General features: G+C 42.4%; 1 protein-coding gene across 2 annotated transcripts in view; it reads left to right on the forward strand.

Moving 5' to 3' along the window:
* Positions 1 to 8,269, forward strand: part of SLC66A2 (solute carrier family 66 member 2) — a 298,272-nt gene extending 290,003 nt beyond the window's left edge. The window contains exon 6 of one of the 2 annotated variants that reach the window (XM_069219778.1): positions 7,369 to 8,269. In XM_069219778.1, coding sequence (XP_069075879.1) covers positions 7,369 to 7,576 — 208 coding nt within the window. In that variant the 3' untranslated portion in view covers positions 7,577 to 8,269. The remainder of the gene's footprint in view (positions 1 to 7,368) is intronic. The other variant, XM_069219779.1, reaches the window with a different exon arrangement.
* The last annotated feature ends 13,412 nt before the right edge of the window (positions 8,270 to 21,681 follow it).

Here is a 21,681-nt window from a genome sequence, read left to right on the forward strand (position 1 = left end):
TTACTGAAAACCAATACACCACTACTCTGCAACACTGCACTCGCTGCCACTGAACTCTGTGCCACTCTACTCTGCACCACTCTACTCCAGTGTACACTACGTCACTACACTCTATGGCACTACTCTCTACTCCACTCTACTGTGCATCAGTGCACTCTATGCCACTTCACTCTACAGCTTTCTACTCCGCACCACTCAACTGTATATAAGTGCACTCTACCCCACTCTACTTTGTACCACTGCACTCTTCGCCAGTGAATTCTAAACCACTCCACTATAGGCCACTCTACTCTGCAACACTACACTCTATGCCACTGCACTGTACGCCAGTGCACTCTACCCCACCACTCTGTGTCACTGCACTTTACCCTGCATCCCTCCACTCTGCCACTTCACTATACTGTAAAAGTCTACTCTATGCCACTGCACTCTAAGCCAATTCAATCTGCGCCACTTCACTCTACACCATTTTACTCTACATCTCGCTACTGTCCATCACTGCACTCAACGGCACTCTAAACCACTGAACTCTACGTCAGTGCAGTCAACACTACTTTAGTCAAACCCAATGCACTCTACGCCAACTACTCTGCACCATTGCACTATGCACCACTGCACTCTTTTCCACTATATTGTACTCTGCAACCAACTATGCCACTGCACACGATGCCACTCTACATGCCACTGCACTGTATGCTACTCTATTCTACTCTATACCACTGTACTCTATGCCACTGCACACTGTGTCACTTTACGCCATTGAGCTCTAGGTCTCTGCACTATACGCCACTCTATTCTACTCTGCACTACTCTACGCCACTCTGCACCAAAGCAACCTACAACACTTTACTCAGAACCAATGCACTCTACACCTGTCTGCTCAGCACCACTGAACTTTGTGCCACTTCACTCTAGGCCACTCTACTCCACTCTACGACACCCCAACCTATGACACTCCATGACACCCTACTCCATTCTGTGACACTCTACTCCTATCTGTGACACTCTTCTCTACATCACTCTACTCGACTTTGTAACGCTACTGCACTCTACAATGCTCTACTCAACTCCATCTGTGCCATTCTATGCCACTGTCCTCAACTCTATTCAGCAACACATTACTGCACTCTCCTACTCCACTCTGCCACTCCACTGTATGACACTTTATGCCAGTTAACTCTACCCCACTCAGCTCTGCAACACTCTACTTCACTCTGTCATTCCTCTCTCCTACACTACTCAACTCTATACCACTCCACGACAATCTACTATGCTGTAGAATCTAGAACACTCTACTCCTCTCTGTGCAACACTGTCTACACCACTCTGTGCCACTCCACTCTTCAATGCTGTACTCCACTCTGACACTCTACACCACTCAACTCTACTCCACTCTACACCCTTCTAATCTATGACACTCTACTCCCTCCTCGACACTCCACAACATTCCACTTCATGACACTCCACTTCACCCCACCCCACCCCACCCCACTCAACTCTGCGCCACTTCATAATACTCCACTTTACGACACTCTACCCCACACCAATCTTCTTTCCCTCACTAACTTTTAGCCATGCACTCTGTGCCACTGCACTCTATGGCACTATACGCTACTCTGCGCCACTCTATGCAGCTTTACTCTGCGCCACAGCACTCTATGCCACTCGACGGTACACTGCACTCTAAGCCACTGCCTTCTGCATCACTCAGCTCTACGCCACTCCACTCCGCACTACTCTATGCCACTGGACTCTATGCCACTGCACTCTAAGCCATTCTACTCCACTCTGCCCACTCTGCTCTGTGTCACTGCACTCTACTGTGCACCACTGTATTCTACTCCATTGTCTTATACGATATTGCATTGTACACCGCTAAATTCAACGCCACTGCACTGTTCAAAACCATACTTAGCAGCACTGTACATCAGTGCACTCTACACCAGTGCACTCTTCTCTATGCCACTCTACATTACTCCAAACGATGCCACTACAATAAACAATACTCTCTGCCACACCACTGTACAACACTGTACTCCACTCTTTGCCGTTCCACTCAGCGACACCCCACAAAACTCTTCTCTATGCCACAAACTTTTAGCCATGCTGAACAGCAGCCACGATGGTGAACAACATGGCTAAAACAAATGGGCAAAGTTGGTTTTGCCATTGCTTATTTATTTAATCTGCCGTTTGCGGATGTCTTGAAGTGCTTCTCTGCATGTATAATTATTAGTCTGATAATGTTTGTTCTCGACTCAATAAAGTTTGCAGTCCTTCACGCAGTGAGATAATTTCCAACCATATTTACCTTTGTAAGGTCTTATCATCCTGTAATTGACACCTCTGAAGATTTTCCCTTAACATTTGTTGTAACTGCCCATGATGGTCGTAAATGCCTGTGTTTTCATCTGTGGTGCCTTACTAGCAGGAGAGTGTTTTTATCTGGCAAGGGTGCTAGCATCAGAATACATGATGCTTCGTGTACGTATTTGTGTTGCCACCTGTTCCTAGTGGAAGGCCTCCCTTCGAGCAACTCAGCACGTACCTTGGGCATGACAAACATTTGCTGGATATTACCTATGTGAACAAATGCAGTCTCACTCTGTCCTTACAGTTTTGTGGACGATATGGCTGAATGGCGTGGGACGAGTCAAGCTTGTGACTGTGACCAAATCTCTCATTACTTTGGTAGGAACCCGCATAAGCTAGTGATCTGCTCACAAATGCATGCTCCCTCGCCTTTACTGTCTTCTTAACCTTCTTAGGCTGTTCCTGTTACAATGAAGTCCATAGCGACCTGGCTACTGGTTATGTTTTTGGCACACTTCTACATATATGTGGAAAGTTATTGGTATTCACATGCGCCTAGAGTCTTGAGGTTGTAATGCGCTATTTACATGTAGTTAGTAGTAGTTATTCAGTTATTTAGAGAGTCAAATTTAGACCAGTCTATCTAAGCAAACTAAAAAAGTTGCCCATAGACGTATGCCCTAATTAAAGGGGTGAGTAACCAAGCTTTCATACAACATTTTGTGTGGCTTTGTAGCCAAGCAAGGTGAAAAAAAACTACAAAAATGAAATAAAGGCGCACATATGGTAATGTCTGGAACCAGTGCGTTATATTGTTTTAGAACTTGAATGTAATAAGGTAATAAACATATTTTGTAGTTATTAATTTCCCAGCATGTTCTACTGTCAACATAGCAACAAAAGGTACTCTGGGTAGAGGAAGAAAGGGGACACCTGTCTGTGTTATTCAGAAGTCCTAAAAGATTCCCTTGTGACTCATTCCGGTAGAGGTATGTTACTGACACCCAGGGTTGCATAATTAAAAGGGACAAAGGAAAGTCACTCACTAATAGTTGGCATTCTTCACCATAGAACCCCGTTCTCGCACATGTGAAATCATTTCAACACGTATGGGCTCTACCTGTGTAGGGAAGGAGCTTCTACACACCAGTCTTCTTTGATGGGTGAGGCCACCTAGTTCTGAGCTGTCCTAATCCTCTTTAGGCGATATGGCAAGGGAAAAGGGGGGAGGGGTAGGGGTGACTAAAAGTACCTACTAGTTCACATACACTATTTATTCTCATCTCTAGTTAGTAGTGTTTAAAGTCGTAATTGCAGGTGAATCCTTTGACCCTACTTGTAATTCAACATGTTTCAGCCTGCGACAAAATGCCCATGCAGGGGACGGGGCTTTCTTCAGGACCGAGCCCTTGTGTACTTACTACCTGAAATGACTACCTAGCATGAAGGTGGTGTCAAAGGTCTCTTTATCACTATATGTGATATGATTGTACCTCAATATTAACTTCCCAAACAGGTATGAGGGGCTTGTCATAGGGCTGGTTAAATGGTAATTTGAAACATATCCCCTCCATCCAGGAGATCAGTTTGGTTTTAGAGGTGGTGAGATGCTAAATGGATCCGCCAAAGCATCTGCTAGAGATCCCTGTGTTAACATCAGCATAGGTCTACACTAATCATGACCGTGCCTCACGTATAGGCCTTGAATTTTCATTTCAATTATCTTAATCATCCATTCATCCAGCCAGTGCTGCTTTATGATTATTGTAAGGCAGTGAAAATAAATGTACCCCACCTGTGTTCAAAGGAGGCGAAAATGACACATCAATAGTGTGAATTATATGCTATTTTCCGAGGGAAGCGGTCTGATCCAACACAGTACTAGATCATGATGGAGGAGGAGCGAGAGGAATCGGGGCTAAAACAGAGGAAACAAGGTGCACACGAGCTTCAAGAAGCATTTAGATGAAAACCACGTTCCGTGACCTTGAACAAAAAGTTAATGTCCTGCGTTCAGCAGGAGCTTTGATCGAAGCCCTTGAATGCTTCTACTTATACTAATTAATTCATCACACATAATAATGAAATGTGAACTGTTGGAAGTCTAAACTATGGGGAAAAGTTTAGGTGGGGCTTACAGAAGCTTTACTTTAGAATTGTTAATCCTTTGGTCATTTTAGACAGCAGTTTATGGACAGAGATGATTCTTAAAACAAAGTATGCAAGATAAGATAGATATTTAGATAGGGAACGAACAATTTACCAAAACAATAAATAAAACAAGAGTGAATAAGTCAAGAAACATTGAAAGATAGAAAACAGAAAACCCGTGAGACAGTATGATTTATTTTTTCTTATTAGGGGCATTATAGACTCGATTGTCTTTGGCTTTGTAGTTTATTTGCTGTAGAGTTCAGTCACTTTTGCTGAGGGCCAATGGAATTATGCAGCAAAGGAGGGCCAAATTGTGCGGCAGGTTTGATTATATGGCAGTAAAAGGCAAACCATGCAGCTTAATACAGCATAATTTGTGATAGTATTACTTCATTTTTTCGTGATTTTTACACTTGTTAAAACTGTCTGTGCTTAGATTTCACCTCATTATTACTGGTTTAACGCCCAAATATAGTAATTAACAAGAGAAAAGTGATCCCTCAACTTTTGTAAAGGGAATTCTGCTCCACAGCAACACATGTTGCTGCAGTTTTAGTAACTTTTGAACCGTTTGAGCTAAAAACAATGGTGCATATTATGCAGCAGATGATGAATTATGTGGCAAATGAGGCAAATCCATAATTATGTGAAAACCACTGCAGCAGTACAATCGAATAATTCTTGTGGCCCTGCTTATGCTCCATGATTTGTCCAGGGATCGCTGAAATAAGGTTTTACTTATTTTATAGCAACCAAATTACCTGAACTGTTAGGATTCACAGCATACGAAAATTCGCTTCTATGGAAATTACTGTAAGAATAGGCAGATCTCATACTGGATGCGATTGGCCTCTGTTTGGTGCATGCTCGATACTACTCTTGTACTGGAAAACAGTATGAATATTTTGTATTGCACGCCGGCACTGTACTGTTTTTGTTACAGTTTCCAAAAATTCAATAAAAACAGTTTAAAAAAAGAATAGGCAGATCTTCAGTATTTTTTATGAGGACAGATGTTCAGAGTTTATGGGGAGCAACATCTCTTGGAGTAGTTGAGAAGGCTGCCCTGCCATTTAAGGAGAGTTCTGGGTATTAAGAGGGAGAATCTTTTGCTTTTCTGTCCGCTTGTTACCTGAACCGCTAGATCCATACAGTCTAGATTATTGCATCTTCTGGTGCAGTTCTGTAGATGCTCTAAATAACGCCAGTCATCTGGCTCAGTTGGATATAGAAATACAGAAATACAGAAATACAGAAGAAAGCCATCAAATTACGAACGTCGTAGCAAGAAATACAAAAAGCAATTCTCTCAGGAGGAAGGGCTGAACCAAAACCAGCTCTATTTATTGTGTTGTTCACAGTAGGTATTTATCAATGAACAGCTAAAGCTACCCATAGCAAGACCTACAAAATAGACAGTTTCATTATTAAAATTTGTTAAAATAAAGTGATACAGAGGGATAAGATGCTGCACAAAGTACGGTAAAATCAGAAGCAGTTACATTTGCCGTCAGCTATGGTTTATCTGGTCTACGTGAAATCAGTGAAGATAGATGACTGAATGTCAACCAGATCCCCTTCTCCATGGTCCTAGTGCTTCAGTGCTGGGTAATCCAGGATCCAATGGCTACAAACCAAATCCATCCGTTTGGGTATACATATCTTGTTGTTATTGGCTATTTCAAGACTGACTCAGCCTTTCGGAGATCCCTTAAATGTGTCTACTTTTCATCGTTGGTGGAATTGCCACTTAGGGTGGCGCTGGCCTCTGGGAAGGACACCACTTAAGTACCTTCCTCCCACGTGTCCTCGACAAAATCAGAGAGCCGAGGGAATCCTATAGTCTTCCTTCAGTGGTGCCAAGCTGTCCTTTAGCCATGGGAGACAACGCCGCCGTAAACAGACCACGTACAATCAGATACCAAACCCACGACACTTCTCTATAATGAAGAGGTCAGCATGTACATGGAGAGCAGGGGAAGTGTAAAATGTCTGGCCTTGAAGATGGGGCAAGCAGCTGGAGGAGATGGGAAATGGGAAATGTGTACAAATAGGTAGAGCAACACAAAATGGGAACAGGTTGTAAGTAAATATGGGGAGAACAGGGAAATCAGTATAAATAAACAACTGTCTGTATGTTTTGAGTTTTTCACAGTACTAACATCTATAAAACGCTTCAAAGCGCCTAGAGACTTTGTAAAATTGCAGGTATAAAAATGCAAAAAGTAATGTCAGTGCATTAAACGTTAGTATAGTGTGGTCCAGTGCAGCTGGAGTATATTGCATACTGATTGTTGAACTAAGCAACATATGTTGCATGCAGAAAGTCTCATATTCCCCATATATCCATTGGAATCGACTGAATGGATTTATGTTAGTACAGTCAAATGTGCTGTGTAAATGTTTCTCTTGGCAGTGAGTGCTGTTGTGAGCATTGTCAGAGCCAACTATATAGCTTATCTGTGGTGTGTTGGATTATATGCAGGTATTCTAATAAATTCTGTTGGACGTGTGTGTGTTGCCACCTGGGCCTTAACATTCTTTATTGCTTGGCCGGAGACGTGTGTGCTTGCCTTTTGTTTGTAGGCATCTAAATAGCACAAACCTATCCAGAGGGGCAGCGGTGCTTTGTGTGTGTTTGCACATAAAAGAATGATCACGGAACCTAAGCAACCTTTTAAAGACAGAGCTACTGCTTACTCCTGTACATCGACAAGTATGAGCGAAACAAAAGTAGAACAGCTGTCAAAGTTAATGCTTCGGGTATATTTTGTATTGCTGTAAGATAAAGACATAGGTAATAATAACAGCTTCCAAAAAAGGTTTATGTGCTTTGTTACGGATGCATTTTGCTTCCTACATACTCACCTTGCTTTTCTTTCTGTTTTTTTTTAACCTAAGTGTGAAAATGGTACTGATGTGGACCAGTGGAGACACCTTCAAGACTGTTTACTTCATCCTCAACCAAGCTCCGTTCCAGTTCTCCGTTTGCGGGCTGCTGCAGGTGTTTGTGGACATTGCCATCCTGCTGCAGGTGTACTTCTACGCTGGACATCCTCAGAAGTCAGTGCTGCACACCCCACACAACCCCAGTGCCAAGGCCCTTTGATTCAGACCGCGGCGCTCTATCTCCAGTAAGCAGCGTGCCACCAGTGTTCAGAAGCAACCTCCCTGTTACACCCCGATGGTTCCCTGAAGACAAGACAAGAATGTTGCATAATGTATTTACTTTTGCTATGATGTTTGGGGACTTTTTTTGTACATTTTTATTGAACATTTCAGTTTGTACTCAACGGGTTTGCTAAATTCTTACATTTCCACGTACTGTATGTACATCTGTGTGTGCATGTTCAAAGTATACGGGTATAGGAGTGTATTAACTGCATAGCTTTTTTTCTCAAAGCATTTTCTGATCATAATTTCAACTCTCCACAGAAAATACCTTTAGAGCGGTAAATTGCTAATCCTAGGTCATGACATCCAGATTACTGGCGTTTTTACCCTCACAAAGTACATTTGCCACTATGCAAACGATGCTTGTATGGTGGAATTTCCGCAATTGCAGATGTAGAGTTCGCAAGTTCAGTGCTCCTGAGCCAGGCCACCCTCACAAGTAAGTGAACACCCACAGACGTCTGAGTTTGTGGATATGCATGTATCTATTGCGAGAAGTTTCCCATCCTTAAAAAGAACGTAATTTAGCATCTGTCAAAGTCTGTCGTATTTGGGTTTACAGAAAGGGAAATAGGACCGAATGACCCCTTGTTTAATAGGGGCATAGGTGAAGGGGCTTCTCTGCAGTAAAAAAAAAAACAAGAAACTTTTCCCATAGATAAATTTTCTAAATCTTTATGTACAATTGCACATCAAGGGAATTCACACCTGCCAGCACAGTATAACATTTAAATAAATCTACTTGCATAGATTTCCTTCTACTGGTGAGAGCCTTTGTGAATTTCATAGAAGTCGAAAATGTGCTACAAACAGGGGAGTAATCCCTTGGGAGCAAATTTCGGACTTTTTCGCAGTCATGTGAACAGAGTATGAAATCAGTGTGTAATAAACATAATTTCTAAGTTATTTATAGACAGAAAAACAAGAAAAAGATTCAGCACAGTCTAGTATGGTGTGTGTGTGTGCATGAGAAGAAAATGGTGACACAAAACTGTAACTATTGTGACTCTGGTATGGAAAACCTTCCACTCTTCACTTGCTGTACCAAAAGAAGTGAGCTGAGGGTAAAACGGCAAGATGTGCAGTGAGGTTTCTTTTAAATAAACACAAATTCATCGGATGAAGGCAATGATAGTAATATTGTTTATGGATCGAAATAGTTGTATATGATGAAAATTTGATGGGTGAAGTTCAGATTCTTTCATTTTATTGGTTTTGCCCATTCCAAACAAATAGCGTTGTATAGCATCACTGTTCTCTTTGTAAAATTAAGCATTGTATATTATTTCACAGTCCTAAGATTCCAAATAAAGAAGGGCCCCTACAGTCATAGGATGGCTCTGCTTGTATATCACAATATTGAGGTACACATTTCGTCCTTCAACAATAGCAACTGTAGAATACCAACTACTACTGTATTGTCAAGGTAAATTTATATAGGTAGATATAGATTTACTATTCCTACCTCCTAATCTGTTATTGACTACTTTTACGGTACAGCATTAAGAGTAATACATCTTTATTTACCCATATACAATTACCTTGATGATGTGCTGGTAGTCAATATTCTGTATTAGATATTAGTGCAGGTTAATGCTAGAACTGGATATTGAGGTAGTACACTGATAGCTCATATACACAATTGTTTCTTCAGGGATAACACTGGTGCTGGATCACTCATACACCTGGGGCTCTCCGACATGCCCTTGTGACCTAATACTAAGAATTATTCCTGTCGGAGATTTGAAGGTGATAACTTCAGAGCCAGAGTTTTCCATTTGGTCTGTTACTGATAAATGGCAGCACCCTGCTGGCCTGAACACTTTGTCAGACTTATCACTGACAACCTTTGTTAAGAATTGAATGTAATGGTTTTCAAGCCTTTGATGCTAGGTCCGTTTACTTGGTTTCAAAATAGCTTTTTTTTAACAAAATAATTAATATGGGGCTCACTGGCTCCAGAAAAGCACATAAATCCAAGAAGGAAAAAAGGGGGTACCAAGGCCTGGGACTATGCTTGTGTGATCCGCTGGAGAGTTAGGTCACCCAGCATTGGTCTCAGTCTCCACAATGACACATGAAGGCTGGTCACTGATGATGTAGGCTCAGTGTTTCTTCACTAAGAGTAATTGGGGGGGGGGAGGGCTTTATTACTGTTGCAGTGGGCCAACGTTTTGGCTATTACTTAACTTCTTTATTTGGGTAATAGCAACCCAGGCTTAGAGTGGCTTGCCCTCATAGAGCATGAAGACTTTTTTGAGGGATGTAGTAACAAAACTACCAAACCTGTCACAATTCTACCTCAGTCTTGGGAGGCCTGTTTTTCCCATGGCCTCCCAAGCAGGTCTGCCTGTGAAGCCCCCTACTCGTGTTCAGAGCAGAGCGCCATTTTTGTCTCCTTGTGGATGTACTATGCCTTTGGGAAGACACCTCTCTGTGGACTTGAGTTCTATTTTTTATCTTCTTTAGCCCGTGGATCCTCTGGTACAGCACTAACTACTGAAGTTGAAAGACATGGGCCTTTGCAACATTCAGAATATCTCTCATGGCTGTGTTTTTAAAGAGCTTGTTGACAAAAAAGTCCTCAGCATCCCACAGAAAGGGTGCTGTCTTGGCGCACCATAGATTTCTAGACTCCCCGAGGCCAACAGTATAAGGAACCCTAGGCACCACAGCCTGCTCGGAATGGTGTACCCTTGATTTGCCACAGAAGCCCACATGCCCCTTTGGTGCCATGTTGTAGAACGCAGACCCTTGAGGTGGGCTTTGATAACGTAGATTAGGAAGATTGTTTCAATACACTTCCTCTCCACCATGCACTGATGGACTGTACAGTGATATGCCTTGGGCTGAAGGAAGCAGAGCTCATAACATGCAAAGAAAGCTGAGACAGATGCTGTATGGCCTGATGGAGGAGTACCTCCGAAATGTGGAGGCTAAGCTGTCATAAAATCAAAGGAACTCATTTAGAGTTTGACAGATGTGATACTCTGTACACACGTGAGGGATGTCCCATCAGCCATATTACAAGTCCATTATAGACAGAATAACCTTCATCTTTTAGTGGAATATCCTACATCCTTTAAAGCAGTATCCTGTCTGCCAAACTTCAGGTAAGGTGCAAAATTATCCCACTATATTACCCCAATTCATTGATGACAAACTAATCCATTCTTCATTCAAGAACATTTATGTTTTTTATCCTATCGCCAGCTCATTCTGTGTGGTGCCTATATCTCTCTGAAGAGGCAAAAGACCAGTGTTATCATTTTTATGGTTTTTGGTACAATGCTAAGCTTTCCTTGAGTGTAGACCAATTCAGATGCATCCCTAAATGGATGCAAAATTGCAAGCAATTCAAAAATGCTATCATCCACCTTTCAAAGGAAATTTGATTCGACATTGATGGATGCTGAGTAAGCTGTGTTTCTATCTTATAGACTCTACAAATGAACTTGTCAGAGTACCTGCTAACTAACAAGAGTGGCTCTGAGGTCACTGCAGAACTAACAAGGCTGTGCCTTCTCATTGTTTTTGCTCTACCCATGGCAGTGCTAGACAAGAAACATTAAGGGGCAAGATGAGTAACTATCGAACATCTTCAAATTAGGTACTTCATTTAGTTAAAATGCTGGCCCAAAAAAAAACAAATCTTAGAATGCATTGCTGGCAATTGGTAAGCACTCTGCTCCAGTGAAGGTGTGGAAGTTTCTCTCTCTCTTTTACTGTGTTGATGAAGTTGCCTGTTGACTCATAGGTTGATCTATAACCTACTACTGATTTGAACTGTTAAAAAGTCCAGGGTCGATTGTAGGGCCTAGATTCATGTGGGCAGAATACAGATCACCTGACTTTGATATTCTAAAATTGAACTCATTCTTTTTGGTGATGAAAGTTTTGCTTTGTCCTGTGCAGGTAAAATGTTGAGTTATGTACTCTGAAAACATCATGGTAATATTTTACGACAATAGAGGATGCACTCAGCTCCTCCACAGCTTTGCAGATCTGCAACAGAAATGTGAATGTGGGTACACTAGAAGTAATTTCTGGATCATTAGGCCTCCCTCGAACTTTGGACGGAGTGTCATTTTTATTTACTAAGTTGACAAATCTGGCATAATGATAGTCATGCAGATCCTCTCTGGCAGTACACAATGCCTACTACAATAGATAAAAAGTGTTTTCTAAGTAGGATCACACCTCCCATAATGATGTTCAACTCCCTCTCCTTTCTTTCACAGGTAGAGGTCAAATTTCAGGATTCATTCTGAATATGTTTTGCTTCAAGTTACTTGTGAGTTTCATATATATCTTGGAATCTTCCTTCATCCTCCTCCACATATGTGGAGGGTCTTTGATACCCTTGATTTCAGAAGAACTTGCAGATTCAGTTTAGACCACAGAGTCTTTCAGGTTCTAGGCAAACCGTAACTTACCCAACTCACAAAAAAGGCATCCGAATCTTCTTTTGCTTGTTTTGTCCTTTCTTGTATTGTGAAGTGCCCTTCCTCCAAAAGATGTTATTTGTTACAAAGTTGGTACAAAGGCGATTTTAAGAGCTTTTAAGTGAGACTTTCCACTATTGGTGATCTGAAAAGTAGCAGTGCTCCACAAACATCTTTGAAAACACTACATTGATCCAAAATACATTTCCAGGTGAATACACCATGCTTTGAAATAGTTTTGCACTTTTTTGTTTTCCATTAGATTTTCACCTCTTTTTTATTTTTTCACACTTCTGTAAATTCACCCGGTACTGTACAAAGTTATGGGATGTGGGAATAAGTCTATTGCATTCCCCTCAATGACTGTCAGTATTACTGCTTTCTTCCGTTAGATAACCAGTCTATTATCCTTATATGCAGAAGCAGTGTCAGTATAAATGAACAGAAAGGCAAGCGATGGAAGGAAAGTTGCCCAGGTGCAACAAGTGTGAGACCCGGTAACATATAGGTCCTCTTGTGCTCCCGTGTTCACTGGGTTTCAAACTTTTTTTTGTATATCTGCTGTGCTAAAAATACTCTGGTCCCTGCCACAGCTTGGAAGAACCTCTTTGTGTTCTGAATGAAGGGGTGCTTGGTCTAAGTGTACGAAAATCATTAATCTAAGTAGTAGTAATTTGTTTTTATTTAGTAAGATGACTTTCTATCCAAAACCAATCTCCTTGTTATAGAAATTAGGATAGGCACCTTTCCGCGAAGTTTGGAAAGGAGGTAAATTCCTCAGATAGCATTCAATCTCATTGTAATTGCTCAAATTGTGCCCACTCAGTGCCCTTGTAGACATTTTTTGTAGTAGCTTTGAAATTTTACAGATGCATGTGCAGAGGGTCAGTATTTACAAACATTTGAAAGGTCAGCCCCCACAAAGCCGTGATGTGCAATATCTAGATATTCTGAGGGATTCCAATAAAAGTTTCTGTGGAAAAGATGTTCGTGATCCTCCCTGGCTCTATTAGCCCTTGTTGTTGCTGTCATGCTGCTTAAATTGTTATTGCGTAGTTGTTAGTGTCAAAAGTGTTTATTGCAACGACATTTAGGTAAGGCTGACTGAGGGCGTCCCATTAAAGTATAAGCAGCCTCCTATGTAATTCACAATGAGGCTACTCTTCATAAAATCAGCAGTGAAACATTATGGTCTAAGCCCATACCTTATGAATCCAGCTCATTTCCTTTCGTCCTATTGTACCTGGTCATCAAAATCTCCCTGTCTTTAACATTAAACAGTCCGTGCTGTAGACAACGAAACAAGGTTGTTACTTTGAAAGCATGATATAAAAAAAGAGCAGATAATTAAGAGGACCACTTACTGGCCTGTGACGTTGTGCCGTTTCAAAGACTTTTGCTTTCGTAAGTACACAAAAAGTACACCTGAGAGTGCAACTGACGGGCCTGATTCATAGAGTTGTGCACCAGAATTAATTATGCCCACACAGATGGAGCTTATCACATTACAAATGCTCAAATAAGCACATTTTTCACAGTTGGAGGTTCTGGGTAAGTGATGACGTGGCCGTTCAGGCTGTGGTTTACAGCCAGAAAGTAATACTGTTGTTGATATTCACAAAATGTAAACATAGGTTTTTGCACCAAATGTGTGTATTTAACTTAAGTGTGCAAATTAGATGTGAACAATGTCCATCCACACTCATATATTCTCGGGTGGTGGGATTTGGATTTCTCCCTATGGAAAAATGGTTTGCATGTGGAGAAATTGGAAACAAATGATAAATTTAAACATTAATTTTTCCATATTTGCTCCTGCAGATTGTTTGCCAGAGTAAGTACAAGGGAAGAAGAGTATGCACGGATGTTTACTATTTTCATAGATTTCCAGGCACACACTGGAGATTTGTGTAAATCCCTAGTATGTAAAAATATTGCAAAATATTGGTGAATCTGTGACTTAACGGTTTCTACTTGTATTTGGGAACCAGACCCTGCTTTTTAACCATATCCGACAAGCAACCACGAGCCCTCCTCACACCACCATTGGGATGACCTCTCATTGACAGCTATCTAAGTGTTGACAAAAATCACCTGGCTGGGTGTATGTAGGAGAGCACCAGGAAGTGCAGTTACATTGTGTATACCACTAAGGGCTTGATTACGAGTTAGGGGGTCGGGATTATCGGTCCGCTGAACTTCCGATGGGGAAGCTGCCGCCATACTGGCTACCTCCCCGCTAGGCCCATTATGATTTTTCCGCTGGGCTGATGGGCCCGGCAGGGAGGTAGCTGCCCATCAGCCCATCCCGTCAGCCCAGAGCGAAAGTGACAGCAGCATTGTCGCTGGCTCGTAATCAAGCCGAGGGCAGTGCTGCCACCTGCAGGGTGCACAAGCACCCTCGCAATGCTCACACTGAACATTGCGAGGGTGCTGGGCAGGGGGACCCCTGCATTGCCCATGCTAAGTGCCTGGGCAGAGCAAGGGTCCCCGTGTTGGCTCCTGCACCTCTTCTCTGCCAGCCTTTTCATGGTGATGAAACTGCCCTGAAAAGACTGGCGGAGAACCAGGTCGTAATCAGCAGGGCAGCGCTGACTTCAGCTCCACCCTGGCTGATTCAGACCTCAGCCCCTATCAGCCCGTCGGGATCAAAGATCTCGGTAGAGACAGTGGTAGGTTGGCAGGGCTGCACACCAACCTCGTAATGTGGCGGTTGGGCCCCACAACCGTGGCGGTGTGACAGCCACCACAAATGTGGCTCTGTGAGGACCACCACACTTGTAATCAGGCCTTAAGTCCTTCCAAAGACTTTCTAATCGGTAGGTATGTTTTACTTGTCACAGATTGCCAGTTTTCCCACCAACTCCATTATCTGAAAGAGTCCTGGAAAACAAGTTCTCCTGCTTTAATAGATGCATGCACACACAAATGTATGTTTAGTGGATGTTGTTTAATTTATAGTGTGTACAAAATAACATGTATAGATTTGTTTCCCATGCACCTTTTCCCTCTTATTTGTATTTGGGTTTCCAATTTCTTGTGAACTGTGTACATATGAAGGATATGTAGGTGTTTAATCAGGTTCTCATTGACAAAATTGAGGTTGTATCAAAGGGTTTTGTTTTACCAAAAATATAAAATTGTGTACGTTTTAGAGAAGCCTGTTATCTGGTGTTAATAACATCATCCAAGGCATATCATTGCCCAAGTGTGTGCAATTACAAAATCTGATGGGGCTCACTGAAGTCAAAAAATGTAGTGATCCACATTGAAGTGCTGTATCTGAAGGCATTGTAATTTATGTATGAAGTGTGGTGTAAATGATGTAACCTTCAGCTGTCTATGTGGAGAAGATGAAACCACACTGGCCGCTGGAAGAAGGGAGCCATGCATTGTTAGAGGGCACAGAAGCCCACTATATTGTCATGTCTAATGCTAAAAGCACACACTGCTGGCTCAGTGTGAGAGGACTGCAAAACTAGGTATCAAGCAGTGCTGATGCCAAGAATTAAAGCCCTTGCTGGCAAAACTACGTCTTTCTGTCCACTTAATGATTTTATGCCAAAGCACTCGCATTTTCCTGGCTTAGCTTTGATTTTTGTTAGCTTGAAATGTAAATGCTGGAAGAAGAAATTTTGGAATGCATTGTCTGGGTGATGTCTTAGATACGTCCGTGGCACGAGGCCAAGAGCACTCAAATGCATGTAACAATGCATATTTATAGGCCTCCCCCCTTCACGCCATCATCCGCGGCAGCCAACTTACTACTTTGTTCATGAGGCCGTTTTCTAAGAACTGCTTTTTCATTCCAATCAGTGTAATGCAAGTTGTGATATATTTTACAACTCAGGAACCACTAGTTTTGGTAGCTTTGTGAAAGAAAGTACAGTTTACATCACATGCAAAGTCCTTTTATGTACCTTGGGGAAGGCACACGTATTTTATTGTGGTCTCTTATTTATTACCATATGTTGTGGATTACTGTAATGCGCTGTGTATTATTTTCTGTTTTACTTTGCCAGGATCACATGGCTAATTCAGCTTTTATAATATGCTTGTATAAATCAGTTTCTTCCTTTCATACTAGCTTGTTGGTTACTGTACTTTCAACTTTGATGCTGTGATAAACGAATGTCAAGCTACAATGTGTTGGAGTGATTATAATCTGAGTATTGTCACCGGGCAGTACAGTAGGACACAATTTGAGACACTTGTTGAAGGACTGGTCTGGCATTCATGAAAAATTCTGGTCCTTTGTCTTGGATACTACATGGTGCAGTGTGGCAAACTAGTATTGTTAATGATGCATCTGAGGGGCCTAGCGGGAGAGGGCACTCCTTGTATATGTGTATGCTCTTCTCCTGCCACCTACTGCCCACTAACCAGTTATGGAGGAACTGAAAGGCCACACTTTTCCATTCCCTGCCCCCACCCAGCCCATCACACTTGAAAAGGGATGCAGCTTCATTCAAAAGAGGGTGAAAGCAACACATAGGGTCCCATAATGAGTTTGGTGGACGGAAAAGTTAGTCCGCAAAACGTCCGAAAGGGTGGCCGCCGCTTACGCAGCGTCCTCCCTTCCAGAGCTATTATGGGTTTCCTGCTAGGTCGGCGGGTGGAAGCCTAAGTTTCCACCCGCTGGCCTAGTGGGAAACAGGCTACAGCATTGACTGCAGATCGTAATCAAGCAGAGTGCACCAGCACCCTCAAACTGTTAACTGTCTGCATGGTGGTGCTACCGCCATGAAACTGCTGGCAGAGAATGAGGTTGTAATCCCCAGCGCAGAAGCTCTGCCCTTGCTGATTAGGACCTCCGCTACACCGGGATCCAAGATCCCGGTGGAGCTGGCGGTCCGACTGCCAAGGTTGTAATGCGGCGGTCAGATTGCTGCATAAGCAGTGGTCCAGACCACCACCGCAAGTGTGGCGGTCTATAAACCACCTGACTCATAATAAGGTCCATATTGTTTAAAAAATATCGACCAGCAAGAATATTATTTAAAAAATATGGCCAAGTCCAAAATATCGAAGAACAGAATATAGAAGGTAATAATATTGTTTGTTATATATTATTGTAAAATGTGTATATAATATCTTTTACTTTAATGAAGTTGTATTAAATATTGTTTAACCCCTTGCCCTCAAAATTTTAACTGTCTGCATGGTGGTGCTACCGCCATGAAACTGCTGGCAGACAATGAGGTTGTAATCCCCAGCGCAGAAGCGCTGCCCTTGCTGATTAGGACCCCCGCCACACCAGGATCCAAGATCCCGGTGGAGCTGGCGGTCCGACTGCCAGGGTTGTAATGCGGCGGTCAGATTGCTGCATAGGCAGTGGTCCAGACCCCCACAGCAAGTGTGGCAGTCTATAAAACATAATAAGATCCATAATGTTGAAAAAATATCAACCAGCAAGAATATTAGTTAAAAAATATGTCCAAGTCCAAAATATCGAGGAACAGAATATAGAAGGTAATAATATTGTTTGGTATATATTGTTGTAAAATGTGTATATAATATCTTTTACTTTAATGAAGTTGTATTAAATATTGTTTAACCCCTTGCCGGCCATGGACGTAATGGTTACGTCCGTGGCTGTGCCTCTCAGGTGCCACGGAGTAACCATTCCAAATACCGGCCCTCGGGGGAAGCGCTAGCGCTCCCCCCGTGGGCCAACCCCTCAGGTCAGGGCTGGAAGGGGGAATCGCTTCGCCTTCCACCCCCGATTCCCCCCAGTGACGTCTGATGACGTCAGCGCACGATAGCATGCTGACCTCATCAGAGGTCACCTCCGCGATGCGAAGAGAAATGCAAAAGCATTTCTCTTCCGCTCTGGAGGAGGGGGCCGACAGAGGCATGAAAGGAAAGGAAAGGAAAGGCCATTCTTTCCTTTCATGTCCCTGCAAGCATTTCTGCTGCCCAATCGCGATGCGATCTGGCAGCAGAAATGCCCACTAGATACCAGGGATATTTTTTGGGTGTGAAGTGGACATGAGAGGAGCGGCCCCTTGAGCAAGGGCCGCTCCCCAGGGGGCAAATAATTGTTAGGCCATTTCTGGCCCCCCTGGGGGCAGAAAACCCCTAGACACCAGGGATAATTTTGTTTTCTTTTTCTTTTTCATTTATGTGTGGAGAGCAACCCCTTAGGCAAGGGTTGCTCCCCTGGGGGGCATATTGTATTTAGGCCATTTCTGCCTGCCTATTTTTGTTAAGCTAATCTGCCCCCAAGGGGGGCAGAAACCACTAGACACCAGGGATTGGTGTGTGTTTATGTGTGTGTTTTGTTTGGAGGACTGCCCCTTGGGCAAGGGTCGCTCCCCATGGGGGGCACATTACTGTTAGCCATATCTGCCCTCCTTGGGGCAGATTGGCCTATTTTTGGAAGGGCCATCTGTCCCCAAGGGGGGCAGGAAGCCCACCAGAGACCAGGGAAGATTTTTTTTTCAAAATTAGAGGGTGGCCATACCCCCCCCCCAAATAAATGGAACCAAAGTTGTTCTGCCCACCAGTGGATAGATGGGGCAGATACCCCCGATCCACACCCGGGGGGGGGGGGCAGAAAGTCTACTAGATGCCATGGAATTAAAAACCAAAAAAAAATAGCGGGTGGTGGCTACCAGCCAGAATGGGCCTGGTTATGCCCCAACTGAAGGGGGTAACAGTCTTTCAGCTCTCCCCGCACACTAAATCATCTTATCCCACTGCAAGCAAGAGGACATGTGATTATTTTGGGTTTCGGTTTTACATTTGGGCCATGAGAGCTTGGTAACTCTCAAAATCGTCCCACTTGGAATGGTGAGGACTGCACTTTTTTTTACTTTAGGACGCTGTCATGTAAAAAAATCCACACGACACAGACACATGTGAAAACTAAACATCTGGTTGATTCCAGGGTGGTGTGCTTCACATGCACCCGTACCATTTTCTTACCCACAATGCCCTGCAAACCTCCAACTTTGCTGGCAATCACACATGTTTCCCACATTTTTGTGATGGAACCTTCCAGAATCTGCAGGAATCCACAAAATTCCTGCCACCTAACATTGTCTCATCTATACTGATAAAAATTGTGCTGCACCTGTCAGCCTCAATTTTTTTTTTTCAAACTGCCCTTTTGGACACGCTTTGGTTCCCCCTCAATTTAGACATGTTTTTGGCTCTTCCCTGTCACAGGCACTTGCCACCTACTGAGGGGAACGCTGGGTCGTAGGAAATTTGTCCCGGTGCGGTGATCCCACACAGAAATGTGGGAAAAAAGTGATTTTTTTAGCTAAATGTGAGGTTTGCTGAGGATTTTGGGTAAGAAAACATTGGAGGATCCACGCAAGTCACATCTCCCTGGGCTCCCTCGGGTGTCTAGTTTTCAGAAATGTCTGGGTTTGGTAGGTTTCCCTAGATGGCTGCTGAGCCCAAGACCAAAAACGCAGGTGCCCACCCTTCCCCTAAAGTCCAGATAGTGTTTTGAGGCATTTCCTAAAGTGAGCACTAGGTCTAACCACACAAGTGAGGTACCATTTTTATCGGGAGACTTGGGGGAATTCTGGGTGGAAGGAAATTTGTGACTCCTCCCAGATTCTAGAACTTTCTGTCACCGAAATGAGAGGAAAAAGTGTTTTTTTGGCCAAATTTTGAGGTTTGCAAAGGATTCTGGGTAACAGAACCTGGTCAGAGCCCCACAAGTCACCACATCTTGGATTCCCCCAGGTGTCTAGTTTTCAAAAATGTGTAGGTTTGCTAGTTTTCCCTAGGTGCCAGCTGAGCTAGAGACCACAATCCACAGCTAGGCACTTTGGAAAAGACACAGCTCTGTTTTCTTAGGGACAATGTGATGTGCCCATGTTGTGTTTTGGGGCATTTCCTGTCGCGGGTGCTAGGCCTACCCACACAAGTGAGGTACCATTTTTATTGGGAGACTTGGGGGAACGCTGAGTGAAGAGGCCAAAATCTACAGCTAGGCACTTTGCAAAAAACATGTCAGATTTCAATGTAAAAATGTGATGTGTCCATGTTGTGTTTCCTGTTGCGACCATTAGTCCTACGCACATAAGTGAGGTACCATTTTTATCGGGAGACCTGGGGTAACACAGAATAGCAAAACAAGTGTTATTGCCCCTTGTCTTTCTCTACATTTTTCCTTCCAAATGTAAGACTGTGTGTAAAAATGACGTCTATTTGAGAAATGCCCTGTAATTCACATGTTAGTATGGGCACCCCGGAATTCAAAGATGTGCAAATAACCACTGCTTCTCATCACCTTATCTTGTCCCCATTTTGGAAATACAAAGGTTTTCTTGATACCTATTTTTCACTTTTTATATTTCAGCAAATGAATTGCTGTATACCCAGTATAGAATTGAATAAAGGTGCAGCTCATTTATGGGCTCTGCGTACCTAGGGTTCTTGATGAACCTACAAACCCTATCAATCCCAGCAACCAGAAGGATTCAGCAGATGTAACGGTATATTGCTTTAAAAAATCTGACATCGCAGGAAAAAGTTACAGAGTAAAACGTGGAGAAAATTTGCTGTTTTTTTCACCTCAATTTCAATATTCTTTTTATTTCAGCTGTTATTTTCTGTAGGAAACACTTGTAGGATATACACAAATTACCCCTTGCTGAATTCAGAAATGTTTAGCTTTCTGGGATCCAGGATTGGTTTCACACCCAATTATGTCACTAAGTGGAAGGAGGCTGAAAGCACAAAAATAGTAAAAATGGGGTATGTCCCAGTAAAATGCCAAAATTGTGTTGAAAAATTGGGTTTTCTGATTCAGGTCTGCCTGTTCCTGAAAGCTGGGAAGATGGTGATTGTAGCATCACAAACCTTTTGTTGATGCCATTTTCAGGGGAAAAAAACCACAAGCCTTCTTCTGCAGCCCTTTTTTTAAACACATTTTTTGCTGTATTTTGGCTAATTTCTTGGTCTCCTTCAGGGGAACCCACAAAGTCTGGGTACCTCTAAAATCCCTAGGATGTTGGAAAAAAAGGACGCAAATTTGGCGTGGGTAGCTTATGTGGACAAAAAGTTATGAGGGCCTAAGCGCTAACTGCCCCAAATAGCCAAACAAAGGCTTGGCACCTGAGGGGGAAGAGGGCTGGCAGCAAAGGGGTTAATTAATTTCATGTATATTACTTATATCACTTTTGGGTATTAATATTATTATAATTTGTATTTTTTAGTATAGTTTGTACGCTTTAATGTGTAATGCTTTTTTCATTTTTTTAGTAATTTATAATTTAGTAGCAGGTTGTTGGGTTTGTAGGGGTACAGAGTGAGAAGTTATTTAAATTACACATTAATTTTTTATTTTAAATTCATTTTTATGTTAATTACCCAAATAATTACTAAGTAACTATGTCGTTTTTTTTAATTGATTGTCCCTTTAAGTGTATTTTGTGATTTTGTTTGTGTAATTTAAATTCTGTATTGTTTAAGTATCAAGTTAAAATTTACTAGCAGGTTATGCGTTTTGGGGAGTTAACATGAGAAGTTATTTAAATTATACATTTTTGTTTTATTTATTTTTAATCATTTTTTTAATGTTCATTAAGTATTACATTCATAATTAATTCTGTAAATTATTTGATTACTG

Source organism: Pleurodeles waltl, chromosome 2_2, assembly GCF_031143425.1.
Source record: "Pleurodeles waltl isolate 20211129_DDA chromosome 2_2, aPleWal1.hap1.20221129, whole genome shotgun sequence".
NCBI lineage: Eukaryota > Metazoa > Chordata > Amphibia > Caudata > Salamandridae > Pleurodeles > Pleurodeles waltl.